General features: G+C 35.4%; 5 protein-coding genes across 5 annotated transcripts; 3 read left to right on the top strand and 2 right to left on the bottom strand.

Annotated features, from left to right (window-relative positions):
- Positions 1–76: 76 nt before the first annotated feature.
- LOC111290473 (PCNA domain-containing protein) lies at positions 77–2,385 on the bottom strand. Its single transcript, XM_022881793.2, has 7 exons — positions 2,212–2,385; positions 2,019–2,108; positions 1,783–1,937; positions 1,418–1,538; positions 719–838; positions 555–625; positions 77–464 (listed from the first exon to the last, which is right to left on the bottom strand). Exons 1-7 carry the CDS (start codon positions 2,317–2,319, stop codon positions 215–217), a joined length of 915 nt encoding a protein of 304 aa, XP_022737528.1. The 5' UTR covers positions 2,320–2,385; the 3' UTR covers positions 77–214.
- A 2,597-nt stretch (positions 2,386–4,982) lies between these two features.
- LOC111289297 (heat stress transcription factor A-1d-like) lies at positions 4,983–10,828 on the top strand. The gene is made up of 2 exons (XM_022880223.2): positions 4,983–5,729; positions 9,142–10,828. Exons 1-2 carry the CDS (start codon positions 5,421–5,423, stop codon positions 10,417–10,419), a joined length of 1,587 nt encoding a protein of 528 aa, XP_022735958.2. The 5' UTR covers positions 4,983–5,420; the 3' UTR covers positions 10,420–10,828.
- Positions 10,829–11,054: 226 nt separating this feature from the next.
- On the top strand, positions 11,055–14,327 carry LOC111291095 (mitogen-activated protein kinase kinase 10-like). The gene has a single exon (XM_089767485.1). It carries the CDS (start codon positions 12,482–12,484, stop codon positions 13,484–13,486), a length of 1,005 nt encoding a protein of 334 aa, XP_089623611.1. The 5' UTR covers positions 11,055–12,481; the 3' UTR covers positions 13,487–14,327.
- A 138-nt stretch (positions 14,328–14,465) lies between these two features.
- On the bottom strand, positions 14,466–16,404 carry LOC111289642 (protein SAMBA-like). The gene is made up of 3 exons (XM_022880859.2): positions 16,060–16,404; positions 15,294–15,404; positions 14,466–14,746 (listed from the first exon to the last, which is right to left on the bottom strand). The coding sequence occupies exons 1-3, from the start codon at positions 16,205–16,207 to the stop codon at positions 14,685–14,687; spliced, it is 321 nt and encodes a 106-aa protein (XP_022736594.1). The 5' UTR covers positions 16,208–16,404; the 3' UTR covers positions 14,466–14,684.
- A 92-nt stretch (positions 16,405–16,496) lies between these two features.
- Positions 16,497–18,643, top strand: LOC111289639 (uncharacterized). Its single transcript, XM_089767486.1, is given in 6 exon segments — positions 16,497–16,631; positions 17,053–17,170; positions 17,392–17,494; positions 17,497–17,760; positions 17,878–18,044; positions 18,309–18,643. Coding segments are annotated over 5 exon segments (960 nt in total). The 5' UTR covers positions 16,497–16,631; positions 17,053–17,059; the 3' UTR covers positions 18,624–18,643.
- The last annotated feature ends 181 nt before the right edge of the window (positions 18,644–18,824 follow it).

Here is an 18,824-nt window from a genome sequence, read left to right as displayed (position 1 = left end):
TGGTCCGAGTTTCTTTTTTCTTTTATTGAACTTCAGATCCCATCACGGGCTATTTTTCTATAATTGAAAATTACAATTCGGAACCAAATCTTACCTTCTCTTACATTAAGTATTACTAAACAGTCAGCTTTGCAAGCGGAGTTAAAATTCACTGCAAGAACATGATAGATCACTGACAGCTCCAAATTGAGATGCAAAAAATTTCAGGAGAGTCCTATGAATTATTTACTGTGTCTTCATCTACCTCAGGCTTCACAAAGAACTCAATATAGGCAATTCGACTAGGTTGCTGATGGCCAGCAGAATCAATATGCGGATGTGAAGTAGCTGGTCTTGCTACAGAAACCAAGTGCTGAACTTTCAACATTCCTCCTCTCCCAATAGTCAACTTACTTCCTCTGTTATCCTTAATAACGCTACTAGGTAGATTTGAAGTTGTTGCTCGGAGAAATTTGTATTTATACCTGCCAAGATCAAGACAATAACAGATGATTTTGGTCTGCTGAAGCAAAATAGTAAATAAGACGTAAAGAATCGATAGAATATAAACATACTTATAGGAGATTTGCCGATCACAATGAAATGCAATCAAAAGATCAGTATTCACATAATACATGAAATCTATCTGCAAGAAAGATGAGCAGTTAAGCTTCTAACTTCTTAAATCCTCAACAAGATTCGCATATAAGTGAAAGTATAAGTGAAAGTATAAGAACACCTGCAAGTCTCCATGGCCTTCTCCTTTAAATTTAACACAAGGGGGGTCTGGCAATAGAATGATCTGGATGCTTGACCCCGGCCATTCCAGATCATCAATTGCTTCCTTTAGTGCTGCAGACTGAAAAAGGGACAATTATGGTTGTAAGTTTTAATTGTAAACAACTGATTGAACCAAATAGGTGCACATTCCGACCATTTAGTATCATCTGACAAAACACCCAACAAGTGTCTGGAAGTGCTCAAACCCATAACATCAGAATTTAGGAGTATCAAGTATGCTTCTGTTATAGGGAAATGCCACACAATAATTTAATCTCATTAAGTCCCAGGTTTATTAATTCATCATTTAGTTCTATCTTTCCATTGAAAAAAAAAAGTATATATGATGGCTACAACGTTATTTTTAAGCAGGAAAGCACGAGATAATTGAAATCTATTTCAGTTTATCTTAACTCACGTTTCAAATCAAGACAGTTCATAAACTTTATGAATATCTGTTTTTTTCTAGGTTAGTAAACTGGTAACAATATCCTACCTCAGTCTATCAATCTTTTAAGAAAAGTACCACTGGAGAAAGAGGGCATCAAGGAAGGGTTTGAAGCAGCCATTAACAAATGTATGCAAGTTTCCTAACTCACGGCATACTTGGTCCTTTCTCATACGCTACAATCACAGACAAGAGAATACAACTACATACCTTCACAGTAAAGGTAAGTGGTGTGCTTCCTGCAGGTTCAAAGTTGTAGTCCCATGAAATTGTATCCGGTATCCTTGTCCTGATTTCCGCATAAATGCAAGCATCCGGTGAATCGACAGACCTAAAAACCATTGAAAAAAATTAGTCGCATCAGGCAAAAATCAACTTGATTATGAAGAAGTAGCTTGATAAACTTGAAGGTGTCCTATGGACCTCTTCTTCATGGACTTCGAAAGTTGAAATTAGATACAATTCCAAACATCATAACACAGTTAAGTGAAAAATGAAAACAATTTGAGATTTCACCCATTGAATTACAACTCTGCTACGGTTGAGATGCTAATAAAGAACAGGGTTTTACATACTTGACAAGAAGCTGCATATCAGGTCCTGGGTATTGAATCTCAATCATACTAGAACGTCCAGGCGAAGAAAATGTGTTCAAACAGTCAACAATGAGTCCCAAGCTCACTCCAAACCTCGGTCGCCCTTCAGCATTATATTCATAGCGAACGAATAGCTGCAAATAGAAAAGGAATGGTAAAAGTCAAACCGCTGACTAAAGCAACTAGACAAACAGATTAACTAATAAAAGAAGTACCTCGCGTTGAAGATAAACTTTGGCTTGAAGACAACCGGTATCCTCTACGATCAAAACCATGCCGTGCTCTGATAATTCCACCACTGCGTCCTATAATTGTAGCAAAAATAGTGAATTAAAATCCCCAAAACCCTAGATTAGTTAACAACCCATACGATTTCAAAATAAAGGGCAAAAAGGATAAGAAACAGACCTGATGGCGTTTCCATCGAACGGCGGAGAGTGCGTCGACCATGCCTTGGACGTTGTCCAACTGGCACACTAGATCCGGCGATTCTGCGTCTACTGCCGACGAGCTCATCTCTGCCCCTCTCTCTCTCTTTTTCCTTTTCCCGCCAATTCTCCTTATGGCGTAAGGACCATTTCAAGAGATCTAAGGAAGATTTTATAAGTTCAATCAACGGCTGTGCTTTACTGATAATTTCCAGCTCAGTATTTTGGAAGACAAAATTATCATTCCACATAAAAACAATAAAAAAAAAAGTTTTTCTTCTATTATTTTCAGTGAGTTTATCTTTTGTGACCAACAAAAAATGGTATATGAAATATTTTATTTTGAAAACTTTTAATCTTCTAATAATAAAAAACCAAAAATTCAATCACTCTCAACTTTCAAATGAAAAGTCTTTTATAGTCGATCTCATGTTCATTTAATTAAAATGATTATTTAATTAAGATTTTAAAATCCTTAAACTTTACTGTGAAAGTTATGTGTTATTGATAATCAATAAGTTTAATTTAATTAGAATTTAAAAAGTTAATTTAAATATTATGGTGTAGATCTATATAAGTTAGCAAACTCAAACTCCTACAATATAATTTGAAAAAGTAAAATAATATTTTTAATAAAATAAATTATCATTTATAATCTATATATGCAATAAAAACAATCCTCTATCGTTATTTTGTTGTACACGTTTTTAAATTTTTTTTTTTAAATTTGAAAGTTAAATTTAGACCATAAAAACTTGCTTTTACAGCTGTTTGTTTTAAGGGTTTGAAAACTCTCAGGATCAATTTTATTTGTTTTTCTCTCCTTCTTTCCTTGATTGGGCTATTCTCTTTTTTATCATCCTCTTCCTTCATTTGTCAGCGTTGTTGCCATTGTCATGGTTCAACATTAGCCTGCTCTCGACTCTTATTCATCAGTCTTTGTTTAGAAACCCACTTAAAAAACTTAGAGGAAAATATTCGAAAATCTTGATCAATCTATTTAGGGATTATGTCTTTTAGTTTCTTGCTTCTTTCAACCTCATTTTAATGGAGCCGATAAAGTTTGGGTGTCAATAGGGGAATTTGATAGTTAGTGATAGTATGTGGTATGCAATCTTGATGTAAAAATGAGATATGAGTAAATTTTATAATTGTTTTCTTTTCTTTTTGGGTAATCAATCAAGGGAGGAGAATTTTGCTGTGTGTTTTTTTGTTAGGTACTTTGCATGGATTGACAAAATTACTATTTGTTGGCTTTTCTTTTTTCTTTTTAATTCATTTTGGGTCTTTATATTTTGATCCATGTAATTTCTCTCATTATATATTAGTGAAGAAATACAAATTATCAAATGTGAATTCAGGTTTTCAAACTTATTGAATGAAATCAAAAGTTTATCTTTATTGGCTAGTTGATTAATTAATTTATACTGATTTTAATGATTCTTTACATCGATTCTCGAAATTATAAATCAAATTTTCAACTAAATCAATTTAAATATTAATTTTCTTTTCAATGAAAAGCTTTTTAAGAAACTACTTCAAATAAATTATTTTCATAAAATATGTGTGAAAAATGTATAAATTATGTAGTGAAATATTGAGAATTTAATGTTTTTGTTACATTGCAAAGAGTGAGGGCTTTCTTAATTCATAGTAAAATGTAAGTACAAAAGAATGAAAGTTACTATTTTACATTGAGTAATTTAAAACTCAAAATATATTGAGATAATTGTGAAAATTTAACCTGTTTTATTGTTTTTTCTTATTTTTTTATATAATGCTGTTAAAATAGTTGAGATATCGATATCTTAATTTATTCTTTTTGACATTATCTGATTATTTTTTATTGTCGTTTGGATAAAATGCAACTCTAACCTTTAGATTAAAAAATATCTTTTAATTATCTAATTTTAATGTATATGATTAATGCATTTGTTGGAATCTTATTTAAAACTATATATATTAATGTATTATATATTGGTTGAATGATTATCTACATAAAATCATTGTGTTATTATCATTTAATAGTTTATTATGTTAGCTATTATATATTAGCTAAATAACTTCGAAGTAGAGCGAAGATTTCTAACTAGTATAAGTTAATAAAAAATTACAGGAATTCAAATTTAAAATTCATATTTATTATATGTTAAAATTTAAGGATAGTTAATAATTAGATGAATTTTATTAAAAAAATTAATTAAATTAAATTATAAGTTAAAAATAAAAAATTTACATGTGAAATTATGACTAGAAATAGACTTTGATTACAACACAATTAGAGTGTTACATCATTAAAATGTTAACTAGATTAAGACATATAGTTAAGTTTAATTTTTATATAAAAATTTGTTGCTTAATTTAAAATTATTTTAGAATAAATGATAGTAAGCATCAACTTGTTTCATTGTTGAATTAACAACGTAATTTAATTTGATTCATATATATTTTAAGAGATAATATTTAATATATTTAAAATTTAAAATTGATATATTTTTTACTTTAAATTATCTAAAAAGATTTGGTCCCTATTCGATATAATGAATTTAATGACCAATATTTATCTTAATTTAACATCTATGACCCATTGAAAAAAAAAGGTTTAAACTTGTAAAATAGTGAGCAAAAAAGAAAAATGAGTCATTTTCTACGATATAAGTTTGATCGCTCTCTCTCATTCAAAATTTTGTCATTTATAAGAAATTTCTTATAAATTTATTTTTGGTAGCTAAATTTTTTACTGAAACCGAAAGCGACACAAAATTATAGGAAACTAAAAATGAAAAAAAAAAAAAAAAAAAAAGAAGCAAAATCCCGGTGCCTGCAAATATGTGAAACAAGATGCCCAATCAAGTCATTTGAATCTTCCCAAAACCCCCACCCCAAAAAAAAAGGTACACGTCCTCCCAAAAGTCAAAACACGAAAACCGCCTCGTGCCGGTGTCCCCTATTCGTCTTCTCTCCCTTTAAACGCCGTTTCTATATTGTCCGTACATCCATCTGCCTGTTTCTTAGCTCTCGGCACTCTCCTTCATTCTCGCATTCTTTTTCTCCTCTTTCAAAATCCCTAAAAACTCGTAAAAACTGCCATGGCTCAAATTAACCGTCCCTCAAAACCCTAAAACCTCTTTTATTTTTTATTTTTCATTTTCTATTATTTCTTTAATCGCAAAGAGTTGGTGCAGTCGAATGGATGGAGTAAGTAGCAGTAACAACAGCCCAAACGATGCATCGACGAGGGGCGGAGGAACTCAAACGTCGGCGGAACCTCAACCAACGCCACAGCCGGTGCCGGTGCAGAGTGCGAACGCTCCACCGCCTTTCTTGAGCAAGACTTACGATATGGTGGATGATCCCGCCACCGATGCCATCGTTTCTTGGAGTACAACCAACAATAGCTTCGTTGTTTGGAACCCTCCGGAGTTTGCACGGGATCTCTTGCCCAAGTATTTTAAGCACAACAACTTCTCGAGCTTCGTCAGGCAACTAAACACCTATGTACGCTCTTTTTCTTTACGTTATTTCTTTTACCTGTCGCTTTATTTTTTTTAACTTTTATAGTCGCTGTTAATTAGTATTTGAACTTACCTTAATTAGAAAAATGGAAAATCTTAATTGCTTTTGTTTCTTTTGGTTTGACTCGTGGAACATTTGATTTCCTTCTTGATGATTACGATTTATTGCCGATGCAAAATTGTTCTAAGTCGAGTTAATTGTTTTGGAATTGACCGGCTCAACTAAAAGTCCATTTATGGTTGCTGAGAAGATTTAGGAAAATAAAAACCATAGATGATAAGTTTTAGAAATCGTTTATGTTAAAATATAGAGGAACAAGTTTAGGAATATATGATTGCGATGTAGCGGCAAATCAGTGTTCTAGGTTAGGCTTTAGGCTAGGGCTTGAGTTAACCAGCTAGGGTTTTGAAGGAATTAGTTAAACTCTTAGTAAACCTTTTGGTTTAGTTTTGTAAGATGTTTGTGAAGAATTAAGGATAATATATTTTAAGTTATATTATTTAAGTTGCTTTGGTTTTGAAAAACAGGATTATGATCCTGTCTCAACTAAATGTGATTTTATGGACAGGGGATTTGATGGCTTTGTTCCATTGTCTTCCATTTCGTGGAATTATGTGATTTAAAGTTTTAATTGTGCTTCTTCCTGGATTTTTCTCAGCAACTAAATGGAGCAGAAAGATGAAATTGGAAAAAGAAAGCAGGTCACATGTTGTCCATGATGTGATCGCAAGGTTATCAAAGGATAGTTACTTTTATTTGTCTTTACTTGTCAGTGGTTCAAATGACACATATATGAAGGACATTAATAATAGATGAAGAGAGTGGTGCATATGAATGTATCACTTAGATAATCAACCAGTTCAGATGCTAATAATCCATCATAAAATTGGGTCTGACCATCATTTCTGGATGAAGGACATGCAAGCAGTGCAGACATATCATGTATGCACTCTGACTTGGCCCTATATGTGTTTGAATTTTGAACTATGCAGATTTTAGGAAATCTTGCTGCTAGGCTTTTTATCAGGGATTAGGCTTTGATCACTGTGGATTTAGGTCTCAAAGTTGCAGAGGGAGAATTTTTGTCTTTTAGATTGGCATAGAGTTTAATTTGTTTGAGATTGTGGGTAATAAACGGCTAAAAATAACGAATTTGTTGCAGGTCCTTAAGGAGAGTGACCAAACAGTAAGGTTTGGTGTTTATGTTGTGACAGAACGATTTAAATAACGGTGAAAGGTGTCAGCTTTTCATTTTATGTAGTTATAGTGATCTTGTTAGATAAATCGTTCAATATCGGCCATCTTCAACATTTTTGGTATCAGTTTTACAAAAATATGTCATGACCCACTGCATAGCCAAGGTGAAAGTTGATTGATTGGAAAATGGTTCAATCTTGATCAGTAATCATGCATTCGTTCTTATTTTGCTGCAACAGCAATCCAGTGTTCACTTGACCGAGGCTAGCATTTAGGTAATTTACTTGCAAAAATGCATCTATTCTGGTAAAATAACATCTTAAATATTCTAAGGTTTTAGTTGAAATTTCTTTTAATGAATCATTCTGCCATAACTCTTTAAAGAAAGTGGAAGAACTATGCAATAAATGAAATGTTTGTGTTAAATTTTTGTTACCGCTTCATATGAAATTCTCAAATTCTATGCGTATTTGACATGTACATTGCATGTATAATCACATGCGTATCTTTTATGTGTATATACATCATATATACATACCCTATTGTGTACATGCATGATCCTAGGTGTTTGACATTAGATGTCATTCTATTAATATGAGGTTGACGTTATATATTTTTATATTTTCTCAGCTATTTTGGAGCAGTTTGTATTATTGTTGGAAAACAAGAGCTTTGGTGCCTGTAGACTGTAGTTTGGGAAATGTTCATCTCATTGTTAAACAAATCTTATAGTATTGTTTGGATCTTATTGTAGTTTATACCATGCTCCTCAACAGATTTCTTTGGGAGTGGGATATATACTACTTTGGCATCTTAGTGCCATGGGCGTTGCATTATGTTTGTTGCATGATCCTGCACAGATTTCCTTTGGAGTGGGGATATATGTTACTTTGTCATCTTAGTAGCTTGGGCTTTGCATGTAATCTCTTTCTTCATTAAATGTCCCTTAGCATTATATCAATATATTCAGGTAAGCCTTTTTATTAATTATTGTCTACAAATATTTTAGGATGTTCAAAATGTAGGTGTCACATCAAATTCTTTTTTTTTTAAATATAATAATTGAATACTGGCCTTGATTGATAGTTCAATAATTTTGGTAGGATGTAAATGCTATTACTTAAAAGATTCTGTGATAACTTATATAAAATGTTGTTAATTGTCTAATACATGCACCGTTTCTGTGAAGTTGAGACAAACTGTGTGCTGCTGCCCAATTCTGAAACTAAGTATGATATTTTTGCTGATGTGGCATTGCCTTGAAAGCTTTAGCATTTTAAGGGAGAATGGAATCATGTGGTGGACATGAAAGCTATTCTTCTAATTGACAGTGAAATTTGCTTTGTTCCTAGTTTAGTTACTTCTTAGCGTTATGTTTTTATGTTAACTTGTATTAGCATGGTTGGACTCTTTCTTTTGAGTTTCACTTGAATCCAGATTCTAGATGTTGTAATGTTTATGTTAGTTCTTGTGGTACTGTACTAGTCTGCACTCTGGAAGATTTTGTGATTTTGTAACATGAATATATTATTCTTCAGCAGCTAGAAATGCATTGGAGGATGTGTGAATTTGCCTTAGCTTTTCTCAATCCTTCATTAAAAATGGAGATTTCAAATGTGGTAATTATGGTAAAGTTAGAACTTTAAAAAAAAAAAAAAACAAGTAAATTTCAAGTGATTTTAAATGTGGTTATAGCCTGCTAGTTTGGTTTTTAAATTGGTTGAAATTAGTTGACTCAAGCTGGGCACCTCCTGCTTGAACTTTCTTATTTAATTTTCTGTTGGGGTACTCTAATTGACTCAAATTTATGAGCTCAATTTGAGCTCTTTATTTCTTAATTTTTGCCTCCTTTTGAGTTTAGATCAGTGTAAGAGGCTCTTGATAAGGTTTGTCGATGAGTGGGGATTGGAGGTGGGGCCCTTTGTGCCCAATCTTGGTTCATTTACTAGACAAGATCTAGAATAGACTAGGGCTTATTTATTTAAACCAGTTCCAGATTAATTGTCCAGCAGCTGTAGTGATTACCAATTCAATATGCCTCCTTGCAGATGAATGTCTGTACCCATTGTTTTTTTTACTTTTGCACCATTCGGGACAAGCAATGTTTACATAAATATCTGTATTTTGTCAATAACAATTCTGCTGAGTGTTCTGTTTTTTCTCTATATATTTTTTGTTCTTGCCTGTGTTTTCACAGGGTTTCCGAAAGGTTGATCCAGACCGCTGGGAATTTGCAAATGAGGGATTTTTAAGAGGTCAGAAACAGCTGCTTCGAAACATTAGCCGGCGAAAGCCTGCCCATGGCCACGGTCATCAGCAGACACAGCAATCACATGGACACAGTTCTTCTGTTGGTGCCTGTGTTGAGGTTGGGAAATTTGGGCTTGAGGAAGAGGTTGAGAGGCTTAAGAGAGACAAGAATGTGCTTATGCAGGAACTTGTTAGGTTGAGGCAGCAGCAACAGGCTACTGATAACCAACTGCAGACCATGGTGCAACGTCTTCAGGGTATGGAGCAGCGGCAGCAGCAGATGATGTCATTCTTGGCAAAGGCTGTGCAGAGCCCTGGCTTTTTGGCTCAATTTGTGCAGCAGCAAAATGAGAGCAATAGGCGCATAAATGAAGCCAATAAGAAAAGGAGGCTCAAGCAGGATGTTATCATTGATAATGAGCAATCTAGTGCCTCTGATGGACAGATTGTTAAATATCAGCCTTTGATGAATGAGGCTACAGCAATGCTTAGGCAGATCATGAAAGGGGATTCTTCTCCCAGGTTGGACTCCTTTAACAACAGTCATGAAAATTTCCTGATTGGTGATGGTTTGTCATCATCCAATGGATTGGATGGTGGTAACTCTTCAAGCCGATTATCAGGGGTGACTCTGCAAGAGGTCCCACCAACATCAGGGCATTCAACATATGTACCCGCAACTTCAGGGATCTCAGGGCATAGCCCCTCAGTTGCCATATCTGAAATACAATCTTCTGCATGTACGACATCCTCTGAAAAGATTACAACAGCGCAATTTCCAGATGTGAGTGCACTGGTTGGAGCACAAAAGCCACCATCCATGTCCATTCCTCAGACAGATGTAATTATGCCCGAGCTTTCTGAAATGCCAGAAATGGTCCCAGAAAGCATTGTTAATATGCCTACAGGAAATTACGTGGGATCTGAAACTGGGAATGGTGGATTTATTGATCCTTCTACATTTGATGTAAATGGTTCAGTTCCCATAGAACTTGATGACATTGCTCCTGATCCTGACATAGATGCCTTGTTGGATAGTTCTACTTTCTGGGAAGATCTTCTTGTGCAAAGTCCAGTTCTTGAGGATATTGAATCAACCTCAATGGATGGTGATAGCAAGGGCAATGAAGGGCAGTTGATGGACAGTGGATGGGACAAATCTCAGCATATGGATAAGCTTACTGAACAAATGGGTCTTCTTAGATCATATAACAAGAGGGTATAATTGCCAACAGTCACGTGGTCTGTTGGTAGAATACTAAACTCTTAGTTCCAGTGATAGACTTCAAATCCTGCCAGTTTCAAATACCAAAAAAGAGGGTCTAGTCTGTTTTACCAAAATCTTCATTGCCTTTCACTTTTATTTGAGGTAAACTTATTGAGTTTTATAATCACATGATCTTCTTATTTTAGCCATTGGAAAAGTACTAATGCCTTCATTATTTTTGTTTTGCACTCTCATATATATATAGACCTAAACTAAGTTTTGTTTTTTATTATTTCCAAGTGGAGATATTCTTTCACTTCACCTTTGTGCTGGGCCCAAAGGCCTTGTCTGTTTGGTCATTGGTGGTGTTAGGCAATTGGTTTGATGTATACCCTTTTTTTTTTTGTTGTTTAAAAAGTCTTTTGTATGGGTTTCTGTTGTTCTCTAGGGGGCTGCCATTATTTCGAAGGTATATCTCCCTTTAAAAGGGATGCCACTCGCTGAAAATTCGTTCTTCTTATCCCTGTTTCATTATATTTACACTTTTCATGCAGGCTACGTGACATGTAAAAACCTTTATAGCAAGTTTGATGCCTCCTAAGTTCACATCCTTAATTCCCTGATGAAACAATTTTCTGAATGCCTCCGAATCTGATATATTTAATTTGATGTGGATATGCTGTGAAGAATTTGTGCTAATGTCTGTGTGTGTGTGTGTTTTATTTTTTTATTTGTGGTTATTGAACATTGTTATCAATGGTTTTGAGGCGTGTCATATCTTGCTCTTACCTTCTAGGTTTAGGCATGAGTAGGACCTGAGTATGGTAAAACAACATGTATTGGCTGATGCTGTAAACTAAAGATAAAGTGAAACTGGGAGGTTTAGGGTTGGTGAGATTGGGATGATTGCTTCCTTGGATTGGGAGAAAGGCAGTGGCAGGTGATGTTATGCCTACCAAAGGGCTAATATGGTGGTTTGCCTGGCCAGGCTTCTTCCTTGTGAAGGATTATCCATAATTGTTTCATGAATGTTTGTATCACTTAACTGTTAAATGTTATATTATTCCGTGAATGATCAGAACATGAGAAGAATAAATAAGGTGTGAAATTTAGCCAATCAAACAATTAAAGGATATAACGTTATTATGGACCAAAAGTATATCTGAAATTAGCTGCCAAGTTAATGGTTGTATCGAGTTGGCTGTAGAAAATTGGAGAAAGCTCCGTTTCTTTTTTATTTAAGGCAAAAAATCCAAATGAAAGCAGTTAAAAGGAGCATATTGTCAAATACTACTAATAGATTGGTCCATATTCTTAGGAGCGACGTTTAAGACTAGAACTTCTGCTGCAAATGAGCTAAACCCAAGCTGAAGTTGACTCGCTTCTTCACTTCTTACTAGGTACATTAGTCTTTGAAGTTTGATTCATTTGGCAAGCAATGCCATGCCTTCGTTTCATATCTCTTTTCTCTAACAACTCGTACTTAAAAGAAGGGGTTTCACGTATAACTTCGGACGCGCACGCTTTTGTTATTGTAGTTAAAGCGAAATACGGCTGTTACATGGTTTGACCTTCCATTTCGCATTGTGATCCTAATAACTCGATATGCTGATACAATCGGCACATTTCCTTTTTCATTTTCCCCCCTACTTATCTTCATCCCTCTGATATTATCAAAGCTTTGCTCGAATCACAGGATTCAATCAATCGAACGGCTTCTGTCTCCCTCCACTTATTTCGCTATTGAAATCTTAATTTTAGAAGCACATGTTTAACGATTAGCCATGAAAATTGGCATGCTGTTACCAGAGAATATATAAAAACTTACAAAATTTAATAATGATAAAAAATAAAAAGACACGTGTCAGTCCAAGAACTGACAAATGCTGACATAACCCAGAGTCCCTTAAATATGGGATTGTCACAGCCCACAATCTCAACTTATGTATTTATAACTGTCAGATTGTTCTATTATTTCCTATCTTTACACTTTACACCAAGAGAAGAGAGACGAAAAAAATTGAAGTACTGACAATAAATCAGAAAGACAAAGGTAACAACAAATATAGAAGGTGTGTAAATGGCACTAGTTAGGGAGAGAAGGCACCAACAGGGACTCCGTTTATCCCTACCACCACCGTTACCGGCAGCTGATTTCCGGCAACGGTCTCATTATGCAGCGTTGCTCTCAGCCATTGGTCCAACATCTCCAGACATCGAAAGGCTCGCCGACCTTGAGAAACTCTCAGTTATTGGCCATGGCAATGGTGGCACTGTCTACAAAGTCCAGAACCGTAAAAGCTCATCCATTTACGCGTTAAAAGTCCTTCGTTTTGATCAAAACACTGCCATAATACGACACCAGGCGACATCTGAAGCTGAAATCCTGAAAAGGGTCGATTCACAATTCGTTGTGAAATGCCTCGCTGTTTTTGATACTATAGGAGGAGAGCTCTGTTTCGTTATGGAGCACATGGAGAGAGGGTCGTTGTACGATGAACTTTGTGTCAGGGTGAATTTGCCTGAAGATGTTATTTCAGGGATTGCCCAAAGAGTTTTACGAGGGTTACAATATCTGCATGGAATGCAAATTGTGCATGGCGATATCAAACCATCGAATCTATTGATAAATGGGAAGGGAGACGTGAAGATTGCAGATTTTGGAGTGAGTAAGATCGTTGTTGGCACGCGAAATGCCTGTGACACGTGCATGGGAACATGTGCTTACATGAGTCCTGAAAGAGTTGATCCAGAGAGGTGGAATGGGGGCAATGCGGATGGTTTTGCTGGGGATATTTGGTCGCTAGGTGTGGTGGTATTAGAATGTTTTGTGGGTCATTATCCGTTGATTGGTTTCGGAGAAAAGCCTGATTGGGCGGCTTTAATGTGTGCCATATGCTTTGGGGAGAGGTTGGAGATGCCTGAGAAGGCTTCGCCGGATTTTAGGAGCTTTGTGAGAAGGTGTTTGGAGAAAGATTGGAGAAAGAGAGGGACGGTGGCTGAGCTTCTTGATCACCCTTTTGTGAAAAGAAGTTGTGGCGGAGGTTCTAATGAAGGATTCATCGATTTTGCCTTGCACCGTTGAGTTTCTTCTTCCATTTTGCTAGAAAAAAAAAATTAAATTTTCTTTTCAGCCTTTCTCCTATCATTAATTACACCTTTCATGGGTTTTCAATGTTTGGAGTATCTGAATTTAGTTGTGCAGCTAAATGACTTGTTGGAAATGGCTGGTTAATCAGAGCATAGAATAAAATGCTTATTTCCATAATTTGTTGCTCAAGACAGAACGGGAAAATAACCAGTGAGATGCTGGCAAATGATCCGCACCAAGAGTGACATATGTTAGTAGAGGTGATACACGTTTATGAGTTTGTTTCAATTAGCATAAGAATTTGGATTTGTAAACTAATTCTAGCAGTTCTAATTGGTGTTACTGTTGCTAACACTTTAGATTTTTCATATAAAAATTTGGCTTAGCTGAATCTAAGACAAGATCTCATTAACTAATCAGCTTACTTCTAGAGGCCAAGGCAATAGCCATAGCTCACTTTTCGTTACTCATCAGGTAATAACCCGAGACTGAAATGATAAATGGTGAAGACATATACATACAAACAATGTCTTTTGATTTGCACAAGAGCTTCTAAATTTGGCCTCTAAATTCAATCTAGCAGTTTCAACGGTCTTGATAGTGAAATCTTTGGTTAGATTTAAAAAAAATCTGTATCTAATACACCAATTGCATGCAGTTCCAATGTTGAAATCTCAGTAACGCTCGCTATATCAGATTTGCAACTTTTTGATGGTTTCCACCCTGTGTGGAACCATGTAAATCAACGAACTAATGATAGCCTATAGTCTAGCTGAGCTCTAAAAGAAGATATTTCTCACAGAAAGGTCAAAACTGAGCTCAAAATTACTTTTACTTACGATGCAACCCCGAGGTTGATGCATTCTAAGCTTCCTTGACGTTATTATCCTGATGAGTGATGACAGATTGATCATTAGCTACTCCTTTCTTTTAATGTAACTTACTCAGAAGCTGACAGTAAACACGAACTGAATTCCACACTGCAACAGACTACTGCTTAAATGATTCATTTCAGGAGTATTCAAATATCAAACGGAAAGAAAATTTTGTCCCGTTTATTTTCAACAGTTACAAAGGTTATACTTGTAGCCATAAATCCATAATGAAGTTCAGCAATGAACAAATATAATCAAGTTGTTGATGGCCATGCCAGATGTCTTCGCTATGAACTTCACTATCAATAAATCTTAAATCATTTTTGCGGGGACATGCACCGATTCTTTGTGAACTCCATCTGCTTCTGTAGAAATCCACCTGGAGGAATCCATAACATCAAATGAATAAATAGATTTCCATAAATATACAGAACAATTGCAATCCTGTTGCTGTTAGAAAGGCACATAGATTGAAACCGTGAAGAGTTGGAACAGGAATACATGCCAGTTACTTTGCCACCTCCTTTTACTGGAAAACCGGATCAGATGTAGACCAAGAATAGAGAACAGACAAAAATCTAGAGAGAAAATCAAGGGAGAAATAGAAGAACGACAGTGAGGAACAAAGTGAGCCAGGGGGGAAATACCCAAAGGTCTTGAAAGGGGAACACTGTGGGTAGAGTTGGAGAATGATTGAGGTGTAGGTAAAGGTAGAGTGGTGAGAGGATGATGTAGGGCTTTTGAGAGAGAGAGATTTGAGTGAAAGAAAGTGGTAATGGAAAATAAGCCAAAAGATCCCAAATTTAAGTCACCTCTTATAAGTGGAACTCGAAATTTAAGTGGCTCATACTATAACCGGAGTATAATAGATAGGATGTAACAAAAGAGAGGAAGGCAATTGGTGGCCAATGAATTGAAGAACTAACCTGGTCTTGATATCAGGTGGATGCGGGAACGAGGACCTTCAAACTTCCAGTTATCTTCATCCAATGATTTAACCTTTTCGTTAAGTGCAGCCATCAAATCAGATTTTAGAACTGCAATGAAGAAGCAATAAGAGTTGTGTCTATGACCTGATACTCCAGTAAAAAGGTAAAAGAAGTAGATATAACATGCAATTAAATTTCAATGAGAGACTTTTAGACAAAAGCATTGCAGAAATTAGGCCTGCAGCAGGCCTCAAAACTTATGAATTCCCTCTGCACATTATTCTCATTGTCTTATGATATTAAAAATGCAAAATATAAGCAGACCTTGAAGACAACTTAAGAAATCTTCAAAATAATCCTCCAAAGTAATCTCAAGATGTTTACAAAAATTAAGCAAATAAATCAACCCATTAAATATAATGGATGTAAGATTAATGAAAGCCAAAGGAAAACATCAGTTTTACTATACTAAATTTCATTATTTGAATGTCAAAAAACCAAATTTATTCACCCAATTAAGCCTCATAGAACAAGAATATAATCATCCAATACTAAAGACATTCAAACATATTCTAGAAACCCACAACAATAAACTCCGATATATGACATCATAATTAAAGAATTCCGCAAATGTAATCAAAACCCAAAACTTTTAATGTAGAAATAAGATCACCCAAATGGCTAAAAGCACAAACTTTACACAAAATTCATAGTTCAAAGAGAAAGGAAGGAAACCCAAAAAAATAGAGAAGAAAGAACAAACCAAGCATGGCCTCATCCTTGGGGTCTTGGATAGGGATACGATCAGAAGGGAAATGGAAATCCTCCAAAGCAGCATTAGTGGCACTTGCTGCTCCTCCAACGATTGCTGTTGTTGATAGTGATGAGCTCGCGGGTGATGAACTATTCATTTTCTTGCTTTAATATTTTCCTTTCACAGGTGAAAATTTTGGATGAGCAAGAAAGAAAGTTTCCACCTTTTCTTGAATGTCAGCTTTGCAGTTCAGTTCTCAAACTTTGTTTGGACGTATGGAACTTAAAAGGAATTTGGGTCTTTGGTTTGGGAGTTCAAAATGCAAAGAGAAAGTACAGTGGGTGAGATAGACTGTTCCTAGTTTACCATTATACCCTTCAGTCCCTTTTATTTTATAGACTATGGAGTCACTGGGCCTTATGGAACTCTAAGCCCAAAGCTATGTTCTATGAACTAGATCTGTTCTGATTTTATTTTGTCCTCCGAAAACTGGGTTGCTCCGCCTCCAAGATTGCTTGAGTTAAGTAAATATTAAGCAGCGAAAAAGTGATTTTTGTCGAAAAAGGAAAAGGAAAAATAAGGTCAGCTCTCTTATTCTCTCTCAAGTTTGTGCATATGATGAATAATCAGATTTTATGCTTTGCGTCTGCATCTTCTTTTTATGTAATGGAAATCTCTGTGTAAGTTTTTATAAGTTTTGGATTGGGGTATTGGTGTATTTAGTAGAAAATTAGGATTTGTAGTTTGGGTCATTGTTCTTGTTCATAATGGAATTGTTAAAGGTTGTTGCTTTGGAAAAGTTAAATATGAGTAAAGAGACCATTTTTATTTAATATATCGGAACTGATCCTTCTTTTATTTGCAAGATTGACGGATTTATTCGTTCTGCTTCGATCTGTTAAGAATTCTTATGTTTGTTTGTACATAGTATTTGATTTAAAGCCCAGTCCTACCATGGGATTTTCATGTGATTCTTCATCCACTTTGTTTCCTCCATTTCAGTTACTTTATGGCTACTCGACAATGTAATGGATTGTGCTTTTATCAGAAACTAGCAATCCTTTGGATGTTATTTTCTGGTGCTGTCTGTTGCATGCATGTCTTTTCATCTTCAAGTGAGGTCAGTGAGCATGATGCTTGGTTCCTGAACCTTTACAAATTAGCTATTTCTACTATCTTGAATGTTAATTGTTAGTAAAAAGGAAATCAGTTACAGTGTTAAATAGTCAAGGTGCTTTGCGGTATAGCCACCTGCCTTGCTTGCTTCTTACCTTTGTAAACGTATGCCTTGCTAGATCCAACAGCTAAGCTTTCAAGGAATTTGACGTCCTTAATTTTCAGGTCGAAATGAGGGGGCCATATGATTCCCAGAATTCAAATGCCAGGAAATATATATTGAAATCTTATTTTGACAAATATGAGAACCTGCATGATTCAAGTTTTGATGATTTATGGCACATGAACTTTCTTCCAGTTTGTGTGAAATGTTTCCTGATAACCGGAATCTTGATGTGAGGCTATCAGTTCTAAATCTCTCTCTGGTTGGTGAAGGTTCTCATCGTCATTTATCTTCATCTATCAGATTGCAGACTGAGGCGGAATGCATTCCTAAACCGGCTGCTCATTTTTGTGAAGTTATAATTATACAAAGACTACCCCTTGGGGTATTTGCTGACCCGTTTGAGCTACAACATCTTCATGAGCGGAGGGGTAAACAGCAATTGATTTTCCTTGTGACAAAAATGACTTTGTTTTGTTAAAACTAGGCTTACTACTTCCTGGTTTATCTTCTGTTTTTGAGGTTTTTATGCATTTTACTTGTTGCAGTGTTTACAAGTGTAGCTGTTTTTGGAGACACCAACTTAGAATTGCCTTCGTTTCAGTCCAACCGATCTGTTGTCGAAGTCCACATGAATGTTGGATACGACATCTTGTCAGAGCAGAATAATAGACTGGAAATCAACATACATCTTCCGCTACATGCACGATATCAGGTAAGTGAGAGGAAAGGATTTCAATACTTTTCACTTTTTTAAATACTTTATGGTAGATGATCGCAACAAGTTCTTGTCTAAATCAAAAGCATAGGAATATAGTTTTTGTATTAGACAGAGTTACACAGGTTGCACTTGCAATTACATATTTGCTTTTGTAAGCTTGCAAGGGAATTCCATTCGGTTGTCTGTTTTACTGTTGTAGTTGCAACTAAATAGTTATTAATATATTAAAATCAGATCCAAAATGTATTATTTTTGCAGCCCCCAGATGAAAGTGGTTATTCGATTGTTGAAATTGGTGAACCTGATGTACTGATGTGCTGCAGCATGGAAGGAAAGCAACATAAACAGAGCTGTTTGTTTAGGTCACCCAATGACAGTGCAAAGCCTAGAATCGCTGCTGTAGTTTGGAGAATCCCTTCTGGAACAAGGGCACATGGTGGAATTGTATCAGTTGTTATCTTTGTTACAGCCTTGTTTTCAACTTTTTCAATCGTAGTGACATCAAATATTTGTTCAGGCACCAAGGTGTCGCAAAACTTGAAACAATCTTGGCCAACATCAAATTCTACATGAAAAATTGTTTTTATGGGACAGATTGCATGCCTGTTATTAAAGATTTTGACCTCAATTCCTCTGCGTTAATGCATCCAGTGACGTTTAAAGGACCAGTTTAAAGTTTAGTGCCTTAAGTTATAGGCTATTTTTGTTCTCTAGGGGCTGAATCTTTAATCATCAAGTTGAGAAATATTAATAGTCTGCTTAACGGGAGAATTG

This window comes from Durio zibethinus, chromosome 11, assembly GCF_047325235.1.
Source record: "Durio zibethinus cultivar Kanyao isolate XHJ-2024 chromosome 11, ASM4732523v1, whole genome shotgun sequence".
NCBI lineage: Eukaryota > Viridiplantae > Streptophyta > Magnoliopsida > Malvales > Malvaceae > Durio > Durio zibethinus.
Note: the sequence above shows the minus strand (reverse complement) of the source record. Positions and strands in the feature narration are given on the sequence as shown.

What these genes read in the sequence shown, in the direction of transcription:
- LOC111289642 (XM_022880859.2), bottom strand. Translation starts at nt 16,207, where the DNA reads ATGAATAGTTCATCACCCGCGAGCTCATCACTATCAACAACAGCAATC. An exon ending in CAAGGATGAGGCCATGCTTG is followed by an intron (nt 15,405 to 16,059) that starts GTTTGTTCTTTC and finishes TCTTCATTGCAG; the next exon opens with TTCTAAAATCTGATTTGATG. An exon ending in CCACCTGATATCAAGACCAG is followed by an intron (nt 14,747 to 15,293) that starts GTTAGTTCTTCA and finishes GGATTCCTCCAG; the next exon opens with GTGGATTTCTACAGAAGCAG.
- LOC111290473 (XM_022881793.2), bottom strand. Translation starts at nt 2,319, where the DNA reads ATGAGCTCGTCGGCAGTAGACGCAGAATCGCCGGATCTAGTGTGCCAG. An exon ending in CACTTACCTTTACTGTGAAG is followed by an intron (nt 839 to 1,417) that starts GTATGTAGTTGT and finishes TCCCTTTTTCAG; the next exon opens with TCTGCAGCACTAAAGGAAGC. An exon ending in GATCGGCAAATCTCCTATAA is followed by an intron (nt 465 to 554) that starts GTATGTTTATAT and finishes TGATCTTGGCAG; the next exon opens with GTATAAATACAAATTTCTCC.
- LOC111289297 (XM_022880223.2), top strand. Translation starts at nt 5,421, where the DNA reads ATGGATGGAGTAAGTAGCAGTAACAACAGCCCAAACGATGCATCGACG. An exon ending in TCAGGCAACTAAACACCTAT is followed by an intron (nt 5,730 to 9,141) that starts GTACGCTCTTTT and finishes GTGTTTTCACAG; the next exon opens with GGTTTCCGAAAGGTTGATCC.
- LOC111291095 (XM_089767485.1), top strand. Translation starts at nt 12,482, where the DNA reads ATGGCACTAGTTAGGGAGAGAAGGCACCAACAGGGACTCCGTTTATCC.